The sequence below is a fragment of the Syngnathus leptorhynchus genome, chromosome 11, assembly GCF_054491065.1.
Source record: "Syngnathus leptorhynchus isolate UIUO chromosome 11, UIUO_Slep, whole genome shotgun sequence".
Taxonomy (NCBI): domain Eukaryota; kingdom Metazoa; phylum Chordata; class Actinopteri; order Syngnathiformes; family Syngnathidae; genus Syngnathus; species Syngnathus leptorhynchus.
This window is the reverse complement of record NC_141205.1, coordinates 7,863,689-7,887,261: the sequence shown is the minus strand read 5'-3', so window position 1 is coordinate 7,887,261 and position 23,573 is coordinate 7,863,689. Positions and strand designations below refer to the sequence as shown.

The 23,573-nt window shown below is 40.6% G+C and overlaps 5 protein-coding genes across 7 annotated transcripts; 1 reads left to right on the top strand and 4 right to left on the bottom strand.

Moving 5' to 3' along the window:
• Positions 1 to 69: 69 nt before the first annotated feature.
• Positions 70 to 6,734, bottom strand: eps8l3a (EPS8 signaling adaptor L3a). 2 transcript variants are annotated; one of them, XM_085923955.1, is made up of 20 exons: positions 5,614 to 6,734; positions 5,006 to 5,108; positions 4,601 to 4,674; positions 4,471 to 4,535; positions 4,101 to 4,259; positions 3,856 to 4,005; positions 3,642 to 3,682; positions 3,487 to 3,569; positions 3,240 to 3,409; positions 2,993 to 3,098; positions 2,821 to 2,894; positions 2,677 to 2,751; positions 2,425 to 2,570; positions 2,118 to 2,340; positions 1,968 to 2,032; positions 1,801 to 1,897; positions 1,606 to 1,713; positions 1,409 to 1,494; positions 1,151 to 1,286; positions 70 to 1,075 (listed from the first exon to the last, which is right to left on the bottom strand). In XM_085923955.1, the coding sequence occupies exons 2-20, from the start codon at positions 5,068 to 5,070 to the stop codon at positions 1,064 to 1,066; spliced, it is 1,935 nt and encodes a 644-aa protein (XP_085780081.1). In that variant the 5' UTR covers positions 5,071 to 5,108; positions 5,614 to 6,734; the 3' UTR covers positions 70 to 1,063. The 2 variants fall into 2 exon arrangements, with proteins under 2 accessions (XP_085780081.1, XP_085780082.1); XM_085923956.1 differs by having other exon boundaries at positions 5,006 to 5,071.
• Positions 6,735 to 6,870: 136 nt separating this feature from the next.
• On the bottom strand, positions 6,871 to 9,680 carry irf6 (interferon regulatory factor 6). The gene is made up of 8 exons (XM_085923957.1): positions 9,418 to 9,680; positions 9,071 to 9,253; positions 8,707 to 8,902; positions 8,540 to 8,638; positions 8,166 to 8,435; positions 7,577 to 7,969; positions 7,363 to 7,481; positions 6,871 to 7,162 (listed from the first exon to the last, which is right to left on the bottom strand). Exons 2-8 carry the CDS (start codon positions 9,242 to 9,244, stop codon positions 6,932 to 6,934), a joined length of 1,482 nt encoding a protein of 493 aa, XP_085780083.1. The 5' UTR covers positions 9,245 to 9,253; positions 9,418 to 9,680; the 3' UTR covers positions 6,871 to 6,931.
• On the top strand, positions 9,004 to 23,476 carry LOC147049253 (uncharacterized). 2 transcript variants are annotated; one of them, XM_085923954.1, is made up of 6 exons: positions 9,004 to 9,275; positions 9,661 to 9,695; positions 18,881 to 18,969; positions 20,095 to 20,182; positions 20,607 to 22,491; positions 22,569 to 23,476. In XM_085923954.1, exons 1-6 carry the CDS (start codon positions 9,265 to 9,267, stop codon positions 22,663 to 22,665), a joined length of 2,205 nt encoding a protein of 734 aa, XP_085780080.1. In that variant the 5' UTR covers positions 9,004 to 9,264; the 3' UTR covers positions 22,666 to 23,476. The 2 variants fall into 2 exon arrangements, with proteins under 2 accessions (XP_085780080.1, XP_085780079.1); XM_085923953.1 differs by lacking the exons at positions 9,004 to 9,275; positions 9,661 to 9,695 and adding an exon at positions 17,262 to 17,573.
• guca1ab.2 (guanylate cyclase activator 1Ab.2) lies at positions 9,868 to 12,475 on the bottom strand. Its single transcript, XM_085923961.1, has 4 exons — positions 11,309 to 12,475; positions 10,832 to 10,981; positions 10,540 to 10,627; positions 9,868 to 10,446 (listed from the first exon to the last, which is right to left on the bottom strand). Exons 1-4 carry the CDS (start codon positions 11,501 to 11,503, stop codon positions 10,277 to 10,279), a joined length of 603 nt encoding a protein of 200 aa, XP_085780087.1. The 5' UTR covers positions 11,504 to 12,475; the 3' UTR covers positions 9,868 to 10,276.
• Positions 12,653 to 16,226, bottom strand: LOC147049254 (uncharacterized). Its single transcript, XM_085923943.1, has one exon. It carries the CDS (start codon positions 15,951 to 15,953, stop codon positions 12,984 to 12,986), a length of 2,970 nt encoding a protein of 989 aa, XP_085780069.1. The 5' UTR covers positions 15,954 to 16,226; the 3' UTR covers positions 12,653 to 12,983.
• Positions 23,477 to 23,573: the final 97 nt, after the last annotated feature.

The following is a 23,573-nucleotide window of genomic DNA, read 5'->3' as shown; positions in this document are numbered from 1 at the left end:
TGTGTTGCGATGTCTTCTTTTATGGTGTTACTTTTACGTCTTCTTCACACGAGAAATCTATATCATCTGTTTGGGGGATAATTTTTTTATTGCGTTCAGTTTTATCAATTTTCTATTACGTATCATATCTATCTATTTGGGGCGGCACTATTTTTCAGGACGAAGTTCCCATAACTGTGGAACGTTGTGCTTGTCTGTACAAAGTCCTTCAGTGTTTCCCAAATCTCAAGATTCGCCCAAAGACTTTGTTTCAGTTCCTTCAAGCTATAGAAACGACGGACACAGTAAAGCGGTAAGCTTGAGATGACACAAAAATAATAAACTGTATTTCACTTTCATATTATTACTTGTCTATGATGCCCTCGTTTTCATAGCATTAGCATCAGTCGTTCTACTGTGCGCTTTATGTTTTCACTTGTGAATGTATTTTGACGAGTTGTATCAGATGAATTGCATCGGAAACACAATTTGTTAAATACATTCGTTAGCTTATCGCTAACGCTAGCATTAGCATCTTAACTTGACTGCAGTGCTTGATTACAATACGTCTTCATAAATATTGTGAGGGGATTTATTTTGTTACGTGTTATGTATGTAATTCAGACAAAATATTTGCTGTTCCACTTTATATTGAGCACAAATGAGTAAAATGTCAAAAGGAAGGATTTCTAACCATGTCAGCTTTAATTGACATTTGTTTTCTGTCATAGGTATCCAATGTAAATTGGAGTTTTAAACTAAACTTATACCCGTACGATGTTTCCATTAATGGCGTTTGAATACTTTCATACTCATAAGGTAGTATTTTTGCTCTTATTGCAGTATTAGAGGACTATGGGCAGTACTGTAGCAGAACACTACTGCAAATTAATATAATTACAGAATTAAATTGACGGTTCACTGACACTGTCATTCATAGGATAGCATTATCGTTGTAAAATTCCATGTGTGGTGACATATTGAATGTCAAAAGTGCCAATGTGAAAATGATAGAGGTTTCTCCGCTGTGAGCTGAAGGTAGACCGCGATCTGGTGATGTTTTCGTCCATGACAACTCTCCGATTCAGTTTGCTGCCTACGGTTGCAAGAAAAATAGTGTAAACATCACACACACTATTGTTGTCCATGGAGTGGAAAAGTTGCTACTTACAGCCAAGGCAGCAGAGCGGACTGCTTGTAATTGGAAGAAGACCCTCCCGCCTTCTTCTGGACACACCGTCTTCAGTTCCTCTCGGGTCATGGTCAGTAGCATGGAGCCGCTCAGCACGCCCAGACAGCGCACCGTGCTGCAAGCACAGAAGAACGAGAGCAAATCAGACGTCTGAGGAAACCAGCATGGATTCTAATGCAATGTGTACGAAAGTCAACCGTGTTCTTTAGACTTAACAAAAATGATGTATGTACTCACATCTTGGTGAAGCCCATGTGCTCAAGCCAGGCTTTCACCTCGGGTGGTTTGGACTTCTTGCTTAGGACAGGAAGGCTTTCAATGGGCTGAAGAAGAAGAGAGATTTAATTAAAGGTGAATGGGGTAAATATGCAATCAGATGATTACAGTGGTAAATTTTAAGAAGACTTTGTGATTCAATATAAAATTGCAATCACCACGTCGTCAGCTTCTTTTTCATTTTCCGTGAGGACGTTGTTGGGGACGAATCCTTCTTCTCCTTCACTGTTCCTCACTTTCCACCACAGCTTGGAAACGTCCAGCAGCTACAGGATGTAGCGAGCGTACTTTTCATTTGATCTTTATTATTTCCTCAGAATTTTGTGTTTGAAAAGGACGGAACGACATTGCACCTCCACGACTTCCCCTTTCCTGATGGTCAGCTCTCTGTTATTCCTGGAGATGAAGTCGTGCGTGACGCGCATGCGACGCAGCTTCTTCTCTGGCAGCCTGTAAAAAAAAAAAGTATAGATACCCAAAATTGGAATGAAACCTTTGATAAATAGGCCCGACCTCGTACCTCGCTGGTATCCTCACAAACTGTTGTACTGGTGCAGGAGCTGACGCCGTCTCCTCTGTGCTTGTCTGCAAACACAAAGCAAATGTATCCTTGGGGTTTTGTTCGATTTATTTTTATAGTCCTTAAAAGAAAGGAAACGTGAGGGTTCACCTGACTGGACGGGGGTCGTGGAACCTGTTGCGGCTTCTTTGGGATCACACCGGAAGCTGCAGGGGCCTCCATCAGCTCGGGAGCCTGCCGTGGAACCTGTTGCGGCTTCATTGGGGTCACACTGGCAGCTGCAGGGACCTCCATCAGCTCGGGAGGCTGCCAGCCATCAAAGAACTCCAGCGTGTATGTTGGGATGTCTTCGTCATCTTCAGGCCATTTGGTGCTGCGGCAAAGGAAGAAACGCTATGATATAATTTAGAGTCACCTCAAATATAGGTTAGGTATGCAATTTGGAACTGTGTCCTACTTTGGGATATTCCACGCATCTCCCAAAGACTGCCACAACTGGTCCTCCTCTGCCGTCGCCTCCTCACTCATGAGGCAGATACACTGAGGTGTCAGCAAAGGTGCCACGATACTCGAAGGCACATCCTCAGAGCAATGACTTACAATCTGGTGAGTCACAAAATTGGATACACCCGTGGAGATATGGCTATTCTTGTCAAAGTTGCAGCTTGTGTAAAAAAAAAAAAAATGTAGTCTTTCATTTCCAACTTACAAATGCTAACGCAGAGAAGAAGGAGTGCACAAATTCAGACACACTGGGGTTATCGATCTTTTCCTTCAGCTCCACCTGAAGACATGAAAATGATAATGAAGACAAGCAAAAGTGAAATGATGGGATATTTTTAAGGAGACGGACCAGAAGGTTGAAGCCATATTTAATCTTCTGGAGACACTCTACGAACTCTTCCGTTGGGGGCATGCCCGACTTGGCTGACAAACAAAACAAAAGCATTTTAGCTGTATACTTGGAAACACACTCAATCTGAAATCGAAGCTGAGAATACGTTGAAATGTTTGCATTCCCAAACCTTTTCCTTTTTTCTTTTTCTTATTTTTCTTTGCATTTTTCACCGCAAAGGCGGCCACCTTCCCCATGAAGATCTCAATATCACTGATGATGTGATTCAAGATGTCCTGTAGTGTAAGAATGGAACGATTAACAATTGTCAACATTAATCTAAACACTTATAGGAGAGTTCACACCAAAGGCAAGAAAATAAAATGGTTTAAAAATTTCTTGATGCTTCATGATTATCTACCTCATTTTGTACATACCACATTTCTGTCCAGCTCTCTGTAAGGTCTTGGAGGTCGCAAAGGTTCAACTATGATGGAAGTCATCTCCTCCTCCTCTTCCTTCAGCTCCTCCTCCTCGTCGTCCTTGAGCTCCTCTTCCTCCTCCTGGTCATCAACATCCTTCCGAGCTATAACCAGGTGAGTATCCTCTAAACGGGCAACCAAAACCAGATTTAAACCAATATATCTCGGTACTATTGTCAACGCAGCGTCTTAACAGCCTCACCATTGTAATCAGGAGGGGCCCACTCGGGAGTTTCCTCTTTGGGTTCAATTTTACTTTGGGTTTCAGGTTCTTCGTGTAATGCACTGTCGAGTCAAAATTGTCACCTTCGATTCAAATCCAAAATATACCCAATGAGCGGGTTTTGTTGCTCCTACCTTAAACGCGCTTGTGAAATACCCCTTTGGACATAATCAGCCTGGAAACAAGACATGAAATTTCATGATCAGGTTGATAGTCTGAATTTGTTGTGTTGGAGGAGTGAAACATCTAAAAAATAAAATAAGCATAGAGCAAACCCGCAGACCACTAGTGGCCCTCGTGCCACACTTTGAGAACCACTCTAAAGGATTTTTTTTTTTTTTTTCTCACCCTGACGTCTTCGCAGTGGAACAGGAAGACACTCGTCATGTGTTTCTTGTTTTGTTTGACCGTCACTGCCAGGAGTGAGTTTGAGGCTGTTGTGTTCAACACAGCCCTCAGCTCCACGATGTCACTTAGATGAATAGACTCCAGCACCTCCTGAGAGAAAGTACAACATTGTTATTCTCGGACGACCCTGTGATGAAAAGCCCGATAGAAAATAGACGGATTCCCCACGAGCGCTTGCCAGTGACCTTGGACTCTATGTCGGTGAGCAGCAGGTCAGGCTCTTTGACCTCCAGCAGCATGTTCTGGCCCCATATTCGGCCCATCTTGTCCAGCAGATTGAGCCTGTCCACGCAGTCTGCGAGGCCTCGCAGCTCCTTGCCATCCAGGTCGCACGTGAGGAGATGCTGACAAGCAACAAAATGACTTTTGTTCAATTTAATATCGTGGCCAATTATAGATATATTTTAGATCGCTGACAAAATCAGTCAAAAATCACCAGCCTTATTGAAATTTCATCATACTTGTATTAACACTGCTATAATAATGTAAAGGTAGCGAGGAGGATAAACATGGCTAGCTTAGAGCCTTGATGGTAAAAATGACTCGGGACCTTACCTCCACTCTGTAATGGAAATACTTGATGGTATTGGTCATGGAGGCGGCGTACTCCTTCCTTCGCACTGTCGAAACAGTGGATCATGAAACGGATCCCACATCGCTCAAATTGTACGGCGCGGTTACTTACAGTATATCGACTTTGCACTGGGTCTCGACATACACGACACCTGCGATGACACCTCATCTGTGACCGAGTTGCCACTGTCACAACAAAGAGCAAATGACTGGAGGCCATTGGTAGACGTTTCAATTTCATATTAGCTGAACTCAAATATTTTTTGAACAAACAAAAGTTTGGAAATCTGTTAGCAAGCGCTCCCCTTTTTGCCAAGGTAAAACATCCGTCTTACGGGCGAGGCATGCTGATTAGAAATGATGATTATTACTTAGGCGTGCCTTCTGGCCTTTGTGAAATGTGTGTTTTATGCACGCATATTTTTGAAGTGTAGAAAAAGTACAAATTCAACTCCTGCACTCATGTTACAGTTCAAAAGTAAAGGACAGCACCTGTACTTAATACAAACGCACATACTTGGACAAGATGGATCCGGCATAACTGCTGGTGTCATTCGCCAGTGAACTGTCGCTCCGGAACATCCTCACAGACACACACACACACACACACACACACACACCTGTTGTGTCACATGAATCTCATAAAACAAGGTAGCGTCACAGTATTGTATAGTACTATATTTAGTTTTTACGCCTTATTATACAAAAACCTTAACGGATCAAAAATCAAAAGTTATAATTATTATTTATTATTTTTTTTTTACTTATGTCCACATATAATTATTTGCTAAATAGCACCGATTTGGTCAATAATGCTAAAACTAATGTTAAAATAAACACTGATGAACACTTTTATTGATTTCTTTTGTCATTTTTAGTGTCCATTCAGGTTCACGGAATGCTTCAGTGAGCACTCAACATTTTAGTATTTTATGCAGCAATAAGAACTTCAAACTAAATCACCTTTTACAACCAAAATTACCATTATGTCAACAAATATAGATACAAAAATACAGATACAAAACTACCAGCATCACTACGGTTCTTGTAATTCTATTCTAGTTAAAAGATACACTTTGGAGTATACTGTATCAACAAAGTTTAGATCATTTTCAATGTTCTTACCTTTAGTGTCGAATGCAATTTCAGATCTCCCTTATGGAATGTTTAAAATCCAGCTAAAATTCCAAGTCATAGTTTGAGCGAACACTTAAGACCTTCCCATAAAGACAGAGCACAAAGTCCAGATGCGTTGTGGAAGAAGTGAATTGCATTTCCCAGTGTGGCATCCCGCCCGAGCAAAGGTCAGACTAGATATGGAAACATATTATGTAGATGAAATGTTTCATAGTTGTCAAGGCGATAAGTCCACTTGCGTGGTCTTATCAACTTGACAGCTTTCTTTAACTTTAATTGGGATTGTGAATAAAAGCAGAAGCCCAGTTTTCAAAATTGAATTTTGAAAATTATTTGTAAATATGTTGCTTAGTGATGTCTCCCCAGTGATAAAGCTCTGTGATTGCCTTGGAATGTTGGAAAAGTGGTCATTTGAAAATAGAACACTACCATTACTTGCTTGTGCTTACACTGTTTAACCACTAGTTAGCACCAGTGAGGCACCGGCATATTCAGAGATTTTGATAACATGAATTGCATCTGTTATCCGTCAACTTTCACACTGTAAACAAAGGCAATGTGTTGAAGTCAAAGTAATCCATGAAATTAAAGCGAGTGTGACGTTTTTTATTATACTTAAAATCAGAGCGTAAAAAGCCACCACTGAACACCTCATCGATGCAATCTCAGAGCCATGAAATGGAATGATGCATTTTTTTTTGCATACAAATAGTGGATTAAAAATATCTGTAAAAACACTCACGCTGAATCTAAAATAAACAGATGACAAAACCAGAACCAGCTCAAATAATGAACACGTCTCTAACTATTAACATGCTACTTCTTAGCATAGTTGAGTAAAAGGTTTTTGGCAAGCTGTACAATTAAAAAAAAAAAAAAAAAAAAAAAAAAAAATTTTTTTAGATCACATGCTTTATGTGTAGCTTTCAATCTTGTGGATGATTACTCTGACACATTTAGGATACCACAAGGCAATCCTTGTCAGTCATTAACTATGTTAAAATATATTTTGAAGCCAGCAGGACTTTGGCCCATCCATGTCGTGCTTCTGCACAAACGGTACAGAGATGCAGAGCACGAGAAACAAAAGGGGGGGGGACATTATCGAGTCAGATAAAAAAAAAAAAAAAAAAAAATATATATATATATATATATATATATATATATATATATATATATATATATATATATATATATATATATATATATATATATATATATATATTTAAAAAAAAAAAAGGGATTACTTTGAAATAGGAATTACTGAAAATATGTTTGCTAACATGACGTGTGATCAAACTATTGTTCATTGGCCTTGCAGAGTCTGGACAAGGTTCAAACCTGAGCCAGGAGGCAAAACCCAGCCGTCCTGGCCCTGGTTGGTGTGAAGTAGGCAGTAGAGCTGCTTCAGATGGGTCACTATGTTGTCTTTGATATCGGGGATCGAAATCTGGAGGCGCACGCTGCCGCTGTCGAAGGATCGCGTGTTGTCTCCGGAAAAAATCTCGGTGATCATGCGAGCCACCACTGGAATGATCTGAAATGAGATGAACATTGTCTGCTTAAAACAGGGTTGACAAAAACGTTTGGTAGATGGACTTTTTCCTGCCCCCCAAAATCTTTTTTTAGTCAGGTTCTACTTGAGGTGTCCAACATTTGTGTGATCAATGTGGCCCCTAATCGCCTATAGATGCCTCAAGATGTTGACTTTCCTTTTCGTCAACGTTCAATTCTCACCTGGACCACGATAAGTTTCCTCTCGGTCGGCCTTCCATCGGGCCACTCCTCTCCAAAACATAGGTTGATTTCAAATTGCGGAGGAGTTGTGGTTTGGCCACGCTGGTGGGCGATTAGGCCTACGTCGCACAAAAAAAAAAAACCATTCAAATTATTAATGACGCCCCACATAACTGGCAGAGAAAGAACAATAACGACAGGAACAGGAACTCACCACTGAGAAAAGACTCCAGGCAGAAGAGTTTGACTTTTGTCTGCCGCTCGATAGGATTTGGCGCAGAGGCGTTTGGCGCGCAGGGGCCCGACCAGTACACCTTGCACTGGCACAGACGGACAGCGTAGATGTCGTGGCCGCTCACCTCCAAGATCAGACCTCGGTCCATCACGTCCAGCAGGCGGTTGGTGAAGAGTCTCTGCTTGTCGTTGGTGATGTTTTCCGTGGTGGGGAAGCGCAACTGTTCCAGGCTGACCGGTCCGAACAGCTCCTCCTGGTTGACCATGGGACCCAGATCGCCGTAGAAGAGCCTGCAGCCCTGGGGGTTGCTGACGGTGATCGTAGGACACATCTCCCTCCCTCGGTACAGGAATTGCACCTCCAGGTCGGTCACTGAGTTCAAGACACATTCCGAAAATTGGTATTTTGCATTTGAAGCAAAAGTAAGAAATACTTGTTTTGCTAGTTTACTCTCTTCTTGTTGGTGGCACTTCATTTAGAAAAAAACTAGTTTGGCAATTTTTATTATACTGTAACTGTCAGTGAGTGATAATTGTGGACATGCTTGGAAGATGTCCAAAAAACGTACTTGGGAGGGAGCTGATCCACATCTCCGGAGAAGCAAATAAGGTGTCGGTAATAGTAGGGCCCTGCATCGAGGGGTCGGCCAGGGCAGCGGAGGGCATGACAGCCATGGGCGTGGGTTGCATTTCCACATCCTCAGGTTCCTGTTTTGGCCAAATTTTACTGGGTTCCTCTTTGGGCCAGACTTTATTCGGTTGAGGACAACTTGTACTTGGAGGCATGGAGGACTCTGAGCCCATAGGAGACCACAAGATGAGAGGAGACGGACTTGTGCCTGGTCGGGGCAATCAAAATAATGTCAGCGTCAAACCAAGAGGAGTTTCTTTCATTTCTTGTTCTTTTATGGATGGAATAATAGAAGGAAGATTAAGTCCTTACCATTGGATGGGTAGGGAGGAAGAGATTCTGGTGTGTCTGGAATATCTTCCTCTGCGCCATCTTCCTCACCTGGAGTCCAAGAACCAGGATCTGAAGAACCTGTGGTTTCAAACCAGAATTGTACCAGCCATACGGAAAAAAAAAAGAAGCTCATTCATTTACTGTACCCGGGTTGCTTAAGGGTTGCAGGATATCACAGACATCATATATCTTCAAGGGATTCATCGGGACCTCTTTGGTTCCGTCGTAGACGAGGTTGAATTCCCGGCTTTTGTTCAGGGCACATCGGAGCTGGGCTTTCCACTTGGCAGGATCGGGTTCATCAGACCCTTCCTGGAATTTTCCAGTCTCAACAGCCCATGCCTGTGGTAACATGTATGAAAGTATTTTTAGTATTGGAGTACTTTTTTTTATATTTCATGGGGGGGGGGGGGGGGGAAACAGGCTCCCTCTACAACTAGATTATTTCTCATCAATGCAGTGAATGACAGACTATTAATCTTGATTTGGTTAGGTAGGTGATTGGTTTACCTTAAATATGGTGTCCTCGTCCTCGTGTTGAGGCGTGTGTCGCGTGGCGTGCTTCCACGGGATCCGAAAGCGCATGGCGTCACGGTCGATCCATTCCAGACCGGGATATCTTCCGCTGTCCACCTGGGCGACCAGCCACGGCTTCAGTCGGACACGTCGCGGCGTCGCCGACATGGCGACTGGCTGAGAAAACAATGCCGCGAAGGTGACGATGGAACTGCAATTCCAATGAATTCTGTTGATTCCTTTAAATATGTTTCACTGATGTTTTACACAGGGAGATATACTGACCAATTTAAAGGTGATCCATATGTTCTGTTTCTTTGAAAAGGAACAATAAAACTTACCTGCGCGAACCAGGAAGTCGCTGTTTGTTTTTCCCAGTCGCTCTCTGGCACCAAATGTATCCGATCTTCCCCCACCAAGCGTTTATTGCCTTCCCGCGACTATACTGACCCTAATTATGTAATCGTCACCAGCTAATCTTGTTGTCACTGCATAAATGTCTAATGTGACGATAACAACAAGCTTAAAAGTCTGTCCCCGCTAACTCCTGCCTTATGCTCTTTGTTTTTTTTTTTCCCCCTCAGCCTCACCACGCCCACTTCCCTCAGCCGAAACTCAGGTACGCCTGTGACGTCACACCGATGACACACCTTTTCCACAATGCCAAACTCACGAGTCGTTGCATCGCAATTTTTTTTTTTTTGCGTCATCATAATTTCTATCTTATATTGTCTCTGTTGGCCCAAATACTTAAAAAAAAACACTGACAAATTCGAATGTTGGTTCAATGAAATCGGGTTTATTTATTCCCAAGTGTCTAGTTCATAGTGTTTGTCTTGTCTGCATTGCTTTTGAGATTTGTAACAACCTATATGAACCTCAAGATAAAATAGGCAGCATAATGCCTGCACACTGTCATAAAATTGTGTAAAAAAAAAAAAAACTACAATGGGAAAAATATACCATAGTAGTACAAAACAAAATGGCTGAGTCAACTTTTCAGTAGCTGTCTTGGCAACTGAAACGCTCTTCCTCTTATTTCTCAGAGCATCACAGCAATTTGTATATCCCGTTTGACAGCTAGGGAGTTGATGTCATCCATAAAATGAAGATCTACTATTCAGGATTAACAACCAGTCCTTCAGTGGCAACAATTATGTGGGGAAATAACCAACTGAATCCAAGTGATCAGTCCTGTTGTCATGATTTTGGACCTCTGCCCTCACGGTGCACGTTGAAGTTATTAGCGATCATTTCTCCTTGAATCTTCTGAACAATATGTGAGATGTCCAAATTTTGCGTGAGCATCTTCAGCAACATCTCGTCCTCTTGAACCCCGCCGATGAACTCTTCATAGGACAGTTCACCTTGGCACAATAAAACCAATACATTTGGATTTAGTCAACAGTTTTAACTAAATAGCATAGCAGAACATTTAAATGGAAACGACAGTATTACTTACTCTCCATTTATGTCAATCTTATCAAATACCATGTTGGTAAACTCCTCTGCTTTAACCTCATCATGAACTCCATTGATTGCATCAATAGACTGGCATTAAAAAAAAAAAAAAGAAATCATGTTACTCATAGCTTACTTTCATTCACCAGTAGATGTCGCTAAAATGTCACAAAATAATATTATAATAGCGTCCCTCCCCACAGCTTCATCCCTTGTCTGCTTTATTCGAAACCAATAGATCAGTCAGTAGGTGGGATTTATGCAGTTGAGCAGCTCTAGCAAGGCTTATGCTACCTTGAAGATCAGAAGCAGCTCGTCACGGTCAATGCATCCACTTCTGTCAATATCATAGAGTTTGAAGTACCAGCGAAGTTTCTTTTGTACTGCTCCCTTAAGAACGAGGCTGAGAGCAGCTACATATTCCATGAAATCAATGAAACCATCCTAAAAAAAAAACCCCAAAAAAACACAAGCAATTTAATATTTTACTATGTTCCTAATTATTGCGTGGTCACATAATCAGAGAAGGGAAGATGAGCCGACAAATCATTGAGAAGGTCTGGATTGACTTTTTTTTTTTTTTAGAAAATCTTATCTAAATGAATAACATTTGGAAAATATAGGTTTGTCAGAAAAAAATATAGAGCAACAAGAGATGATAATTAACAGCTTTCTCATGTGGAAAAGTTCATCAGCAAACTAATGGTCACAAAAATGGCCAGAAAACGATGATACACTCGATAAACAAGTAGGAGTAATACATTTTCTTACATCATTTAAATCAAAGGTTGAAAACATAGTCTTAACATAGGCATCTGATGTTTCCGACAGGTTCCTCAGTCCAAAAAACCTCTTGAACCCATAGAACGAAAGAAGTCCTGACGGGCACTCCGTCATAAATTTTCTATACCACTGATGACTCTCACAAGATTGTAGATCCTCCACAGTCGAGTCGTTGTTTCCCATGCTGGTTTTCGTCACATAAATCCTTCAAAAGTCAAATGTACTGCATCCAAACACAGAGGCATCGCAAGGTTGTTTGTTGTGAAAAGGCTTGACATATTTGTCTGTTAGCCATTCATCCTTCTGAAGCTCTCAAGTAGTAATCTACTTTGCTTGCCCATGAGACTTATCTATTTCGAGCGCTCGTAAGGGGAGAAAGACCCATTCAGAATTGTATTCATGTAGGTTCTTCGTCCCTATATTTAACAATAGAAAAGGCTGTTGGGAAATCACAGGTTATCGCCAGCTGCCTACGTTTTTTTTGTTTTTTTTAAAGATGGATTTATTGACAACACCAATTTACCAGTTCAATATAAAATCCTAATTCAATTTAAAAGCCAAGTTCAAGGCTGCTGGCTTTAAATATCAGTGTACATGGAGAAACAAATGCAGGAATCTTAAATGCTCTTTCTTCATACTCTATTTCAGATAGCTTAATGAATTCCTACTGAGGAACTGGAAGAACCAGTCTTGGTTGTTTCCACATTTTTAAGGTGTGATTGAAAACTGTTGTTTTGCTATACAGGATAAAAAAAAAAAGATGAGATAACATTTAGGAGTATAAATAGTCCAAAGAAATCTTGAGTTATTATATTATTATATGTGTACCTTCTAAATTTTGGAGAAAAAAAAAAATATAACAAAACTATAAAATGCTTTATATTGTTCATGAATTGAATTGAAATCATTTCTTTGTCAAAGTGAATAAGATATATTAACCTTGTGTAGTACACCTGTTGTGCTACGTGCACTTTAAAGGGTTCTTTTCACGAGGGTTAATGCCGGTGGTCAGCTCACTCTGGTCTTTGGAGGATTCTTGATCCTCTTTAGACTAATTATCATCTCGACACTTATCACTTGACAGCACCAACATGGTAAACTGGGAAAACTAGGTCAGTACTGGTAACTGATTTGAGGGAGGGGGAAAAGCCTTGTAAATTAAAAATAAAATACTGTAAAGTCATGCACGGGCTGGTAGCTTTCACTTTTATGATTCATCATGAGCAGCTGATGGATGAAAAAAAACTTGCATTATTAAAGCACTGTAAGGTAAATGTTCCGCTTATTAAATTGAAACTTGTATTGCTTGTCCACTATGGGACATTTAAATTATTCCTAAACTGAAAAAATACCAACTTCATTTTTTATCTTTTGTAAAAAAAAAAAAAACTATGTTCATTTAAAAACAATTGACTAATACAAAGCAAGTGAGCTTGTTCGAAACATTTTTGGTTACAGTTTGAAGACAGATAAAACGAATAAAAATGGCTCTCCAGAAGAGTCCAGACATCCTTGTCAGGTTAGACATTAAAAAAAACACACACACATTGACAAGAGATGAGTCGGAAAAAACAAAGGGAGCTTTAAAGTTTCTGAAACAAGTCATATATGACCCAAGCAGCATTTTCCCAAAGACAAGGAATTCCTGTTATAAAAAAAAAAATCAACATTGGTGAAACTGATCAGCGATGAAATCGGAAAGGTCATCATCCAGGGAAAATATGGTTAAAAGAAAGAGCACAACCACAACCTCGCTGATTGATCGAAAGGAACATATGGCTTTTAGAAGCCAAGAGCCAAAGGTTCTGGTTTGATTGGGAAATCTGCCAGATGCGGACGTCGGGTGCACCTCGCTCAGCTCGCCCACATTTGAAATGTTGCCATGTTCCTCGTTCATAGCAGTTGGACTAAGTTCTAGCAGTCTTTGAGCATGGCTCGTGGTTTGTTTTGAATTCATAATCAGAGTCTTCATCTCCTCTGTAACGTTAGTTAGCTTTTCCAACTCGTCTTCTTTACTATCCAGGAGAAATTTGGTCTCCTCAACTTTGAGTTTGTTTTGTTTCAACGCTGCCTTCAACTGTGTAATTTGTTGCTTTTGTTGATCTCGAGTAGATCTAAGCTCTTCCATCTCGGCTCGAACGTCCCCGTGCTGTTTTTTTAACGAGTTGTCCTTTTCTTCAAGCTCCCGCAATTTAGTGCTCAACTTTTCCTTCTCTGCCAAATCTTTCTCCATTTGCGATTCGGCCTGATCTATTCGTCTCCGTAGGTCGCTTTGATCGTGTAACTGAGACCTGAGTTTCTGAGCTTCTGTCCTCAGATGGTTGAGCTCGGTTTTATACTGCTCCAACTCAGTCATGAGGGTCTCGGTCCTCTGTTTTATTAGTTTCTCGTTCTCTTTGAGATCCTCAACTTGCACTCTTAAATCTCCATTCTCTGTTTGGAGATCAGCCAGTTTTTCATTGAGGTGGTTCTGCTCGGTCAGCCTGTCCTGGTTTCCTCCAAGATCTTCTTCTTGTGCCCTCAAATCTCCATTGGCAGCCCAAGATTCAAGATGGGCCAGCTTTTCATTGAGGGTCTTGTTCAGCTCGGTAAGATCTTGAATTTGTGTCTTCAGGTCTTCAATTTCCGTTTCCAGCTTCAGACTTGGAGAATCAAGCAAAGCCAAATTGTGCTTGCTCAGCATTTTTGGCTGAATGGAGCAATTGTTGAGATGAAAATTTTTTATTTGCACATTTACATCTTCTCTCTCGGTCTTCAAACCCAATTGGTTTTCATGAGTCTGCTCGTGCTCAGACGCTGCCTCCAAATGGCCTCCGGGAACATTATTTAATATTTCATCCATCTGCCTGACTTCCAGCTGGACTTTAAGCTGCTGTACTTGTTGTTTAAGACTGCTAACGTAGGAGGTCAGCTCCTCCGTGATTTCATTTAAATAAACAATTTTCCTGTTTTGCTTGGCTAACTCGTCATCTTTTGTGAAGAGTAAAAATTGAGCCTCCTCATGTTGCCGTTTCCGTTCATGTAACGTGGTCTTCAGTTGAGCAATCTGCTCGCTCTGTTGTTCCTGAACACATTTATTCTTCTCCAACTCCACTCGAACGTCATCGTTTTGCTTTTGAACAAAATTGCCTTCTTCCTCGAGCTCACCCAGTTTGTTGCTCAGTTTTTCCTTCTCCGCCCACTCTTTCTCCATGAGCGATTCGGCATCGTCGATCCTCCTCAATAGTTCTTCTTGATCTTGTAATTGACTCCTCAGCGTCTGTACTTCTCTTCTCTGACGATGAATCTCCGTTTGATCGTTTTCCCTTTGAAATTTAAGGTGGGACAATTCAGCCACCAACGTCTCCGCCTTCTCATTTAAGTTGATCTCCGTTTCTTTCAGAGTCTTCACCCGTGTCCGCAAGTTTTCGTTTTGTTTGTCGGTTCTCACGTTGCAGCTTTCGAGTTGTGAAACCTCATCCTTGAGTGACTCATGCTGCTTAATCAAAATCTCCTCGTTTTCTTGAAATCCTTTAACTTGTGCCCGTAAGTCATTATTTTGAGTCTCCATCTTTGCTAGCTGAGACTGAAGCAAAGCCACCTGATCATTGAGGGACCTAAATTCATCCTTTAGTTGGCTGTTTTTATCTTTAAGGGCTTTAACTTGTCCCTTCAAGTCACAACTCTGTGTTTCCATCTTTTCTTTTTGAGATTGAGCTTGAGCTAGTCCATCTTTCAGGATTTGAATGTTATCTTCCAAACAGTTCTTGTCTTCTTGAAGGGCTTTAAGTTGTGGCCTTAAGTCTTCTCCCTGTGCCTCTTTCACTTCCTTGTTCATTTCCTCGTCTTGCAAATGTTTTGTCTCGGTTTTCATTTTCTCTTGATGAAATTGAAGTTGTGCCCTCAAGTCACTATTTTCTGTCTCCAGCATTTTTATTTTCAAATTCTGTGACTGTAGCTCAGCTGCCTCATTTTTTAGAAAAACATTCTGTGGAATGAATATGTCCTCACCTTCTTTAGGATTTTTAACTTGTGTTTTTAGGTCGACAATATAATTTTTGAGGGCCTTCATTTGCTCAAACTGATTGTTGTTGGGAATAGCTTTAGCATCTCCTGTTACGCCTTGCTTGTTTGTGTTCAAGTCGCCATTTTGCGATTCAAAATGAGCCCACTCCTGAGTGGCGAGGTTATTCGTCCCAGAAAGTATCACCTTCTCTTCAACGTGCGATCTTAAGTCCTTATTTTCTTCTTCAAGCTGAGCAAAATGTGTCCTCATGTTTTCGTACCGTGTTTCCATCTCCAAACACCGACATTCGAGCATAGCCATCTCGGTGCGAGAGCCGAACTTTACCATGTTAAACTTTAAGAGGTTATTCTGCTCACTGAGAATATCTTCTTTTTGTTGAAGATTAAGCAAGGCCAAATCTTCATTCGCTGTCTCCCCCATGAAATTTGAATACGGAAGACGACCCAATGTTTGGGCGCTCAAGTCATTTTTCTCTGTTTCCATCTTGAAAATTTCCGACTCCAGATTCGCCAAATCTTCCTTGACGTGCCGTCTTTGCTCAAGCAACATGGTGCCTTGATTTCCCAGATCTTTAACGTGTTCGCCGTAATGGTCATTGCTTAGTAGTTGCCTGTTTGTCCAGGACATCCTTCAATCCTTATTTAGAAATTGGAGATTCGGAGTTATCCTCTCATGATTTGGATGGCTCCGAAACTGTTTCTTTGGAGGTAAAATGGAAAACATCCTTACTGATAGGTGGGACAAAAAATGGATGGCTCGATCCTTAACACCTTGTCAAAATTGAACACGAGGCCTTAGTTTCCTCAAAATACATATTTCTTTTGACCTTTGGGTTTGTCAAGATAAGAAAATGAATAAAAATGTGTGCAGAATAGTGCTTTTTCAGCTTTATGACACAGAAGGCCACTGTTGCCGGGATACAAGGGGTACTTTAAGACCTGCTTAAAATGATTACATCAAAATAACATATCTGGCTTGTGATAATAGAGATGAAGTCATTTAACATTGATAAGCTCTATTGCAAAGGTGACATAGATGGTGACGGTGACACGATGACAGCGACTTGAAGTTATGACATCATCAAAGTTCCTCCAAGTATGCAGGTCATTGCTACCGTACAACACGATTGGTCTCATTAGTGTGTTTCCATCTCCAGTGATTGCTGTTACAAATAATTAAATGAAAATGTGTTTTTTTACTCAGAAGACTTATGTCACCTATTTCTGCACTTTGTAGAAAGGCACTTTATGGAGTTCAATACATTTGTGATGTGGATGTTTCTCAGACTAAATATGGATCTTCAACAATGTGTATGTACAAACCAGTACAAAACAAAATATTTCTGGATATAATAAATATTGTTAAATTAATACATTATTATGATTAAATATTCCTTGAATATTGCTAATATTGTCAATATATTCATAATGAAATCGAGGTTTAAGGGTTTTGTACTTGTTCATACTTCTCTTTGAACAGCTAAATAGTAAACTATGAGTAATTGTGTAACGGTAATTAATTACTCATCACTGATTATTTATATATAATTATTGACTATTTTTATTTTTTATTTTTTTTGTCAAGTTTGGCTTTTATTAGTCATGTCGATCACATTCAAAATGGCCGACTTGCTGGCGTATGCGTGCAATGCACCTGCCTCCTCAGTATGTGGTCTATACACATAATACGATGAAATTATCCTTCTTTTTTTTTTGTGTGTAATTTGTACCTGTGGCAGTGCCACCAGCAACAGAGGTTATGCAAAAGTTTTGAAGAATTAAAAAGAGCCACAGATGCAAGTGCACTGCAAAGCAAAAATGTTGGGCTGGTTTGCAAGCAAGCATTGATCCTTTTAAAGAAGCAGTGGACCTAACAACTCAAATCTGAGATCTACATACCAAGTATGTAATTAAAGACAGAGATTAGTGCTGGAATGTCGGCGGAAAGAGCAGAGCAGAGCAGAGCAGAGCAGGTTGGGGCCTCACCTGTAGTCGGGAATGTAACTTGAGCACGGGAGGCGGAGTTAATGCATTTCTTTCCATGACTTTCCTTGCAAGATCGCGCTAATTCGCTTGAGTGTGTCCTTGTTGTCCCACAACGGAATCACGAAGCTTCTTGTCAAAATGTGTGACTTGTGATCATCACACACATTAACGCCAGAAGTCAAGATGAAGAGGGGAACCCTGGGCTTTTTGGGTCGGAAGGATAATTCTCTCTTCGACACCAGCATCAAAATGAGGGAAATGGGTGAGTATTTTGCGAGCGTGGCAGGTGCAATGGAAGGGGGGTGGGAGTATGAAAAGTATTTTACTAGGAAGGATTATGAGACCTTTGTACTCGAGTGACACTCACTAGGTGACATGCAGGCACCTCTTGTATAGTAACCTAAAACTTACAGATTGTAGCAAAAGTCCTCACACTGTACATAAAAAGTATTAGGATTCAGAGAATTGTGCCCAAAACGTTCTGAGGCAACCTCTATGTTTCATTTAAATTTATCAGAAATTGAAACACATTTAAACAAATGAATATTGTCAAATACATAGAATACATAAATCATCTTAGATATTGCTGCTTGTTTTAATTTTAAACCACGGGCCAATGTTGGCTTGACCTTTACGTTAACGAAACACATTCAAGCAGCTTGCTTGCTAAGTAACAAACACGCCTGCAAAAAAGATACATTGTGTGTCTTTTCCAGATTACATTTTACTGGTGTTATTCTTAACCAATACATTTTCCCAAAAGTACAATTCATTATATTTTTCCAAGATAGACCTGCGGAAAAACAACACCATCAGTCGTGAAGTAAACAACAAACAGACACAATGATATATTATAGACAATATAATATATATGCTACTATGATAGATAGATAGATAGATAGATAGATAGATAGATAGATAGATAGATAGATAGATAGATAGATAGATAGATAGATAGATAGATAGATAGATAGATAGATAGATAGATAGATAGATAGATAGATAGATAGATAGATAGATAGATAGATAGATAGATAGATAGATAGATAAGATAAGATTGGGCTCTGGTGACACAATTATCTGGTATTCATTTATAATTGCAGTTTAACCTCAAACAGGAAATGTCAGTCAAAGCTTTTTTGTATTAGCGGAAATTAAAGACACGCAAGAGCCAGACTGGTAGGTGGTGTCTTAAAACAGCATTGACTTTGGCTGCTATGTGTCTCGTCTTTCGCCAGGCCTCATGAGAAAAGCGTTAAGGTAAAGGTTTGACATACCATCTAGGCTAAGTGCTTTTGTCCGACATCGTATGTCTTTGCTTCTCATCACTTTCTTACTTGGCAATCTTTAAAAAAAAAAAAGCTGAAGAGCGTCAAAATGCCGAGATGACTTATCTATTTATTGTCCTACCTAGTTTCACATGTTTGTTTTTTTTTTGTTTTTTTTTTAATGCCAGCTTCCATCCTCGTTTAACGTGATGTGCGATAATTTCCAGTAACACATCCTAAAAGCAATTAATAATTCTTTGTGGAAAAATAACATCAGATTTGCACTTTGTTTTTAATCCAGATCACGTCGAGCTGGTGCTGAACTCGCCAACTTCTCCAGAATCGGGTACCGCCAGTGTGCGTGCCAGACCGACCGTCAAGCATTATACAGTAAGTTACTCAACTTTCCTTGAGCAAACTATGCTGATTGTTTTCTTTAAATGGAACACTTGCTTTTCTGGAATCTGGAACGTCTATCTTCGTTACATAGTAACCTTAACAGACACATTAACTTCCAACAGAGATGTTCAATACCATTGATTACCATTAGCCCATAGCAACACCTCATGTGTCTGATAAATCATAAAGGATACAAAGACATCAGTCATTTTCAAGTTCATGTTAAGGATACAATTATTTGGATTGAGCGGTCTACGTAGCTGTTGTACAAAAACAAAAACAAATGCCGCAATACATTACTAAACACTCCGGTTCACACACCCCAGTGTTCTGGGAGTGGTGAGTGTTTGCGTGTGAGGCATGTTAGATGGGGCGCACCCAGCAGTGCATGGGCAGGAAATGTGCTTTAAGAAAAAAAAATCTGAGCGCAGCAGAGCGTACAAACAGGTGAAAGCAAACGGTGAGCCTCGTCATGCTTAACAACACGCCCACGTCGTGTCTTTTTTTATCCAAGTGTCACGTGTCGCATTTCCCTTCACGTGGCAGATTTGATTCTTTTTGCCCAGTAAAGCGAAAACCATCTAGGAATTTTGTATCATAGAAACAAAAGTGTTTGTTTATTATTATTACTGGCGTCTGAGTTGTGATCAGAGCAGAACATATTTGGGCACAAACAATCTGGTTTCTAAGTGACGAAAGGAGGAAGGTGCCAAAGTGGCTGCAAAAAAAAAAAAGGACTTGGAAGGGAGCACGAGACAATGTAGTGAGCAATAAAAAGGTGGTACCGTTTTATTCTGATTCACCAATGCGTAGGATACAAGGTGTGTGCAATGTAAGGCAATGCTCAATGGAAAATATTACAGAAATTAACAGATTGACCTCAGAACACCTCACGATACTTTTTTTTACAACGCAGTTGAAATATTTCATTTATCTCACAAGCACCTGACATGCTAACATTTTACCTGCTTTAAATATTTCTATATTCGCCAGATCTTTCTGCTTTTCGGCTACTCTAAAACAGGAAAGTTGTTATCATTGTTCACAGGTGCATGTATTTTTTTTTTTTTTGGGTCACAGTTTGCGCAATAATATTTGCTTTTCACTCCAACACAGACTTCAGAGAGTTTTCAAGGGTTTGCTGTCCCAACACCGAAAGTGCCAGTCCTCCCCACTATCGATGGTTCAAAGGTCAATAGTGCAGGTTAGTGCCTCACACATATGCTTTTCACTATTTCATATTCCACCCCAAGGATTGGACCTTTCCTACTGTGAGTGTTTGTGATCTCAGATTGAAATCAGTTTATTTTTGGCTAGTCTGTTGCTCAATGGCGTCTCTGAATGCGCCGTCAACCACATGACACATTTGTTTATTGGATGGGAGTGTTCTTGGAAACAAGTAAAGTTCTTTCCACTGATTTGACCTCAAACTATAAATGTCATCTGTAGTGTTGTGGTGAACAACCCATTGTGTCTTTCAAGACACAGCGGTTTACTTATCAACTAATCTAAAGGAAGTAGAAACACACTTTTAGTTTTCATTTTTGTCCTATAAAGGATTGTCAGAACTTCTAGCTTTTCTACAGCCGATGAAAAATATCTCAGTCATTCTGTTTTTTCTTTCATAGTCAACGGAAATGTGTTCTCGTACGACTTAGTGGAGGAAGATATATCAGTTCCTCCTCCTCCCGCCATGGCCCCTCCCCCACCTCCAGAGACGTTTATCCTCCCTCCACCAGACTTCATGGGCTACCTAAGCAGTTTAGAGATGGCCTCCCTTCAGCCTCCCTTTACAAGTACTCTGAAGCCACCCATCAAGAAAGACAAAAGTCGTCGCGTCATAAAACCCCCAACTGAGGCCCCACCGGAGCCTCCGTCCATGGAGTCCAGTGAAACTCCCATTTCAAAACCGTCCCCGGCTAAAGTTCCCAAACATCCAAATTTTGCCCCACCGCCTCCTCCGACTAAAGAGCAGCCGAAGACCGCAAAGGTTCCCCCTCCAAAACCAATTAGACTTTCATCGATGGCCAACACTGATTCCCCTCCACATATTCATGCCCCGTCGCCCCCTGTGAAGACGCCCACACAGTCAACGTTCAATCCCCAACACTCAGCAAAGCTTAACCACGTTTCCAACACGTCAATCCTCAAAGGCTACGTGGAACAAGACACAAGACCCAAGCAGATGTTACTTCTTGAAGATACTGGTCCTGCCAGCCCAATGCCAAAGTTGGTCCAGGTGAACGGGAATGTTCCCAGGGAGACGCCAAGCAAGCCAATTCGCAAAGATCCACAGCATCACAAAGAGAATTTACAAAGTCAGACACCTCTGCATGAGCCTCCCAAATCAATTCCCAACAATGTTCTTTCTTACAATTTAGAGAATTTACAAAATACTCTGCCCGCTCAATCATCAGTCCCTGAGATGACGACACAGGCGGTAACAATTTCAGCACAAAATGAAACGGTCAAACCACGCGGGGTGCCATACAAAATCCCAAGAAAGCTTCAGACATGGAACAAAAATGTCTTGACCTCTGAAGATATCCAAGGGAAACTTCATCCGAAACCAGCTGGTAGATTTAGTCCGTCTTTAGATCATAAACGATACAGCCTGAAGAATGATGAAACCATCGCGGCTCGAGAGACTTCTTCGGCTTCCCCGCTTTCCCTGCTAATGGCGGCTAAGGAACGAGATAAGAGTAAGTTTAATGATATTGGGACGATAAAGATTAATCAGCGCAGAGGAAGCACTCAGAATTTGACTGCCCAAACTTTGCCGACAATGTCAAGATCAATCTCAAGCTCTGCACTCTTTCAACCAGATGAAGTCCAAGACAATCCAACTTCTGTCAGTTCCGTCCAGTATTGGGATACAAAATCAGCAACCATTGCACGAACGACTATTGGACAAACGTACAATTCGAAAGAACCGACTTCATCTACAGATAAGAGCAAACGATTTGTGGAGAGGAATGATTCCTATGTTAGATCTGGAGGGGACAGGGTATACTTTTCTCCCCCTCCACCTCCAGAATTTGAAGATTTTGGTAACAATCCAGAGCCATCTCCTTCCATTCGTTCTCCTGACCCAACCTTGAAAATGGCACCGCAAACAAATAGAAACTCTCTTCCACCTGCTCACATTACACCTTCGCCGGTTCCCAAACGATCGAAACAGCCGTCTCTAAACGTCGATGTCCAACCGAAGCCGCAGTTCCAAACATATTCGACGGTAAACTCTTCACAACAGCCAACATCTCTATCGCAAAGTCAAACCACACTTGTGAGCATCTTACAAAAAAAAATGCTGGAGATAGACCACAAAATTACTCCCACGAACGAGACAGACTATGACGCTCAAGACTGGAGTGTCCCACTCTCGGAGGATGTCAAAGTCCCTGTCATCCCAAAGACCATACCACAGGTCAAGAGTGGTTCCACCGGAACCAACCAAACAACAAGCCACAAAGAAGATGTGAAAATGGTTAGAAAACTTCCAGTGATTAACAGGTAAGACCTCCAGTGCTTCTCGCTTGATCACGTTTGGATATATCTCAGCTTAATGATCAATATTTTCTCCTTTCCAGCAATGAACGCTACTCAAGCTACCAGTATGGAATGACTTATCGAATTCGGCCTGGAACCCAACAACCTATTACTCTCGTTAGAAAAGGACCATCATGAGGAAACAGGATCGGTATTTTTACATTATACATGGTCAAATTGATATCATACTTAGCGCTAAGACGGAATGCTGCACAGAATGTATTAATCACAAATCTGAGGTAGTAAATGGGCATTTATTAGATGTGAGAAGCAAAACAAACAGTTGATGTGTCACGCTAAACGCTAGCAGATCACCTTTTTTAAACTAGGATTAGCACTGATGCTAGTGCTAACATATTCCAGGCTAGTATAGCTGTTTTTACAAGTCAGTTTATCATAAACTGGAAAATTAACTGAAAAATGAGAACACAAAGTTGTTACAATCTTCTTAGATATCCTACGATGAAGGCTAAAATTTTGACAGTATAGACAAACGTAGGAAGTTGCGGAAATAAAGCTGTGACTTTTTAAGTGTAAAGACGTGCAGTAGTGGACAGCTTGGCATAAACCTTTTGCTATAAGATTTATCGATTTAAAGAATCTTGAATGTAAGTTTTAATAATGTAAACTGAAATTAGGCACATCCCTTACAGTATATTGTAGCAGTAATCTTCATTTTCTGTCAAGATGTATCTATTGCCCGATCTTTGAAATTAGACTGCCTTGTGTAGACCTTTGATTTGTATTATTTCTTATATTAATCAATGGAGATTTAGTTTTATATTGTTTTTGTGCAGTATAAGAATGTACTAAGGCTGATATGCAGCAATATTTGTACATATATTTATATGTTAGGCTAGGGTCTAAGAAGTATTCCTCACCTATGCAAATTTGGTTTTACCAATCTGAGTATGATTAATAAATTCAAATTGATAAGGAATATTCAAAAGCCTAGAATTTTGTGTTTGCACCAAATGGTAGCATGTTTGAATATTTTCTGTTTCTACGTCACTAGGCCTCCTTTTTTTGCTTCTTGGTATTCCTTG

Excerpts from the sequence above, each read along its gene's own strand:
- LOC147049254 (XM_085923943.1), bottom strand. The coding sequence starts at position 15,953 with ATGTCCTGGACAAACAGGCAACTACTAAGCAATGACCATTACGGCGAA.
- guca1ab.2 (XM_085923961.1), bottom strand. The coding sequence starts at position 11,503 with ATGGGAAACAACGACTCGACTGTGGAGGATCTACAATCTTGTGAGAGT. Across the intron at positions 10,982-11,308 it reads CAACCTTTGATTTAAATGAT|GATGGTTTCATTGATTTCAT; the intron begins GTAAGAAAATGT and ends TTTTTTTTTTAG. Across the intron at positions 10,628-10,831 it reads AGCTGCTTCTGATCTTCAAG|TCTATTGATGCAATCAATGG; the intron begins GTAGCATAAGCC and ends TTTTAATGCCAG.
- irf6 (XM_085923957.1), bottom strand. The coding sequence starts at position 9,244 with ATGTCGGCGACGCCGCGACGTGTCCGACTGAAGCCGTGGCTGGTCGCC. Across the intron at positions 8,436-8,539 it reads TCCTCCCTACCCATCCAATG|GCACAAGTCCGTCTCCTCTC; the intron begins GTAAGGACTTAA and ends TGCCCCGACCAG. Across the intron at positions 7,482-7,576 it reads CCTGGAGTCTTTTCTCAGTG|GCCTAATCGCCCACCAGCGT; the intron begins GTGAGTTCCTGT and ends TGTGCGACGTAG.
- eps8l3a (XM_085923955.1), bottom strand. The coding sequence starts at position 5,070 with ATGTTCCGGAGCGACAGTTCACTGGCGAATGACACCAGCAGTTATGCC. Across the intron at positions 2,752-2,820 it reads AATATGGCTTCAACCTTCTG|GTGGAGCTGAAGGAAAAGAT; the intron begins GTCCGTCTCCTT and ends TCATGTCTTCAG. Across the intron at positions 2,571-2,676 it reads TCTTCTCTGCGTTAGCATTT|ATTGTAAGTCATTGCTCTGA; the intron begins GTAAGTTGGAAA and ends GTGACTCACCAG.
- LOC147049253 (XM_085923953.1), top strand. The coding sequence starts at position 17,495 with ATGAAGAGGGGAACCCTGGGCTTTTTGGGTCGGAAGGATAATTCTCTC. Across the intron at positions 18,970-20,094 it reads CGACCGTCAAGCATTATACA|ACTTCAGAGAGTTTTCAAGG; the intron begins GTAAGTTACTCA and ends ACTCCAACACAG. Across the intron at positions 20,183-20,606 it reads TTCAAAGGTCAATAGTGCAG|TCAACGGAAATGTGTTCTCG; the intron begins GTTAGTGCCTCA and ends TTTCTTTCATAG.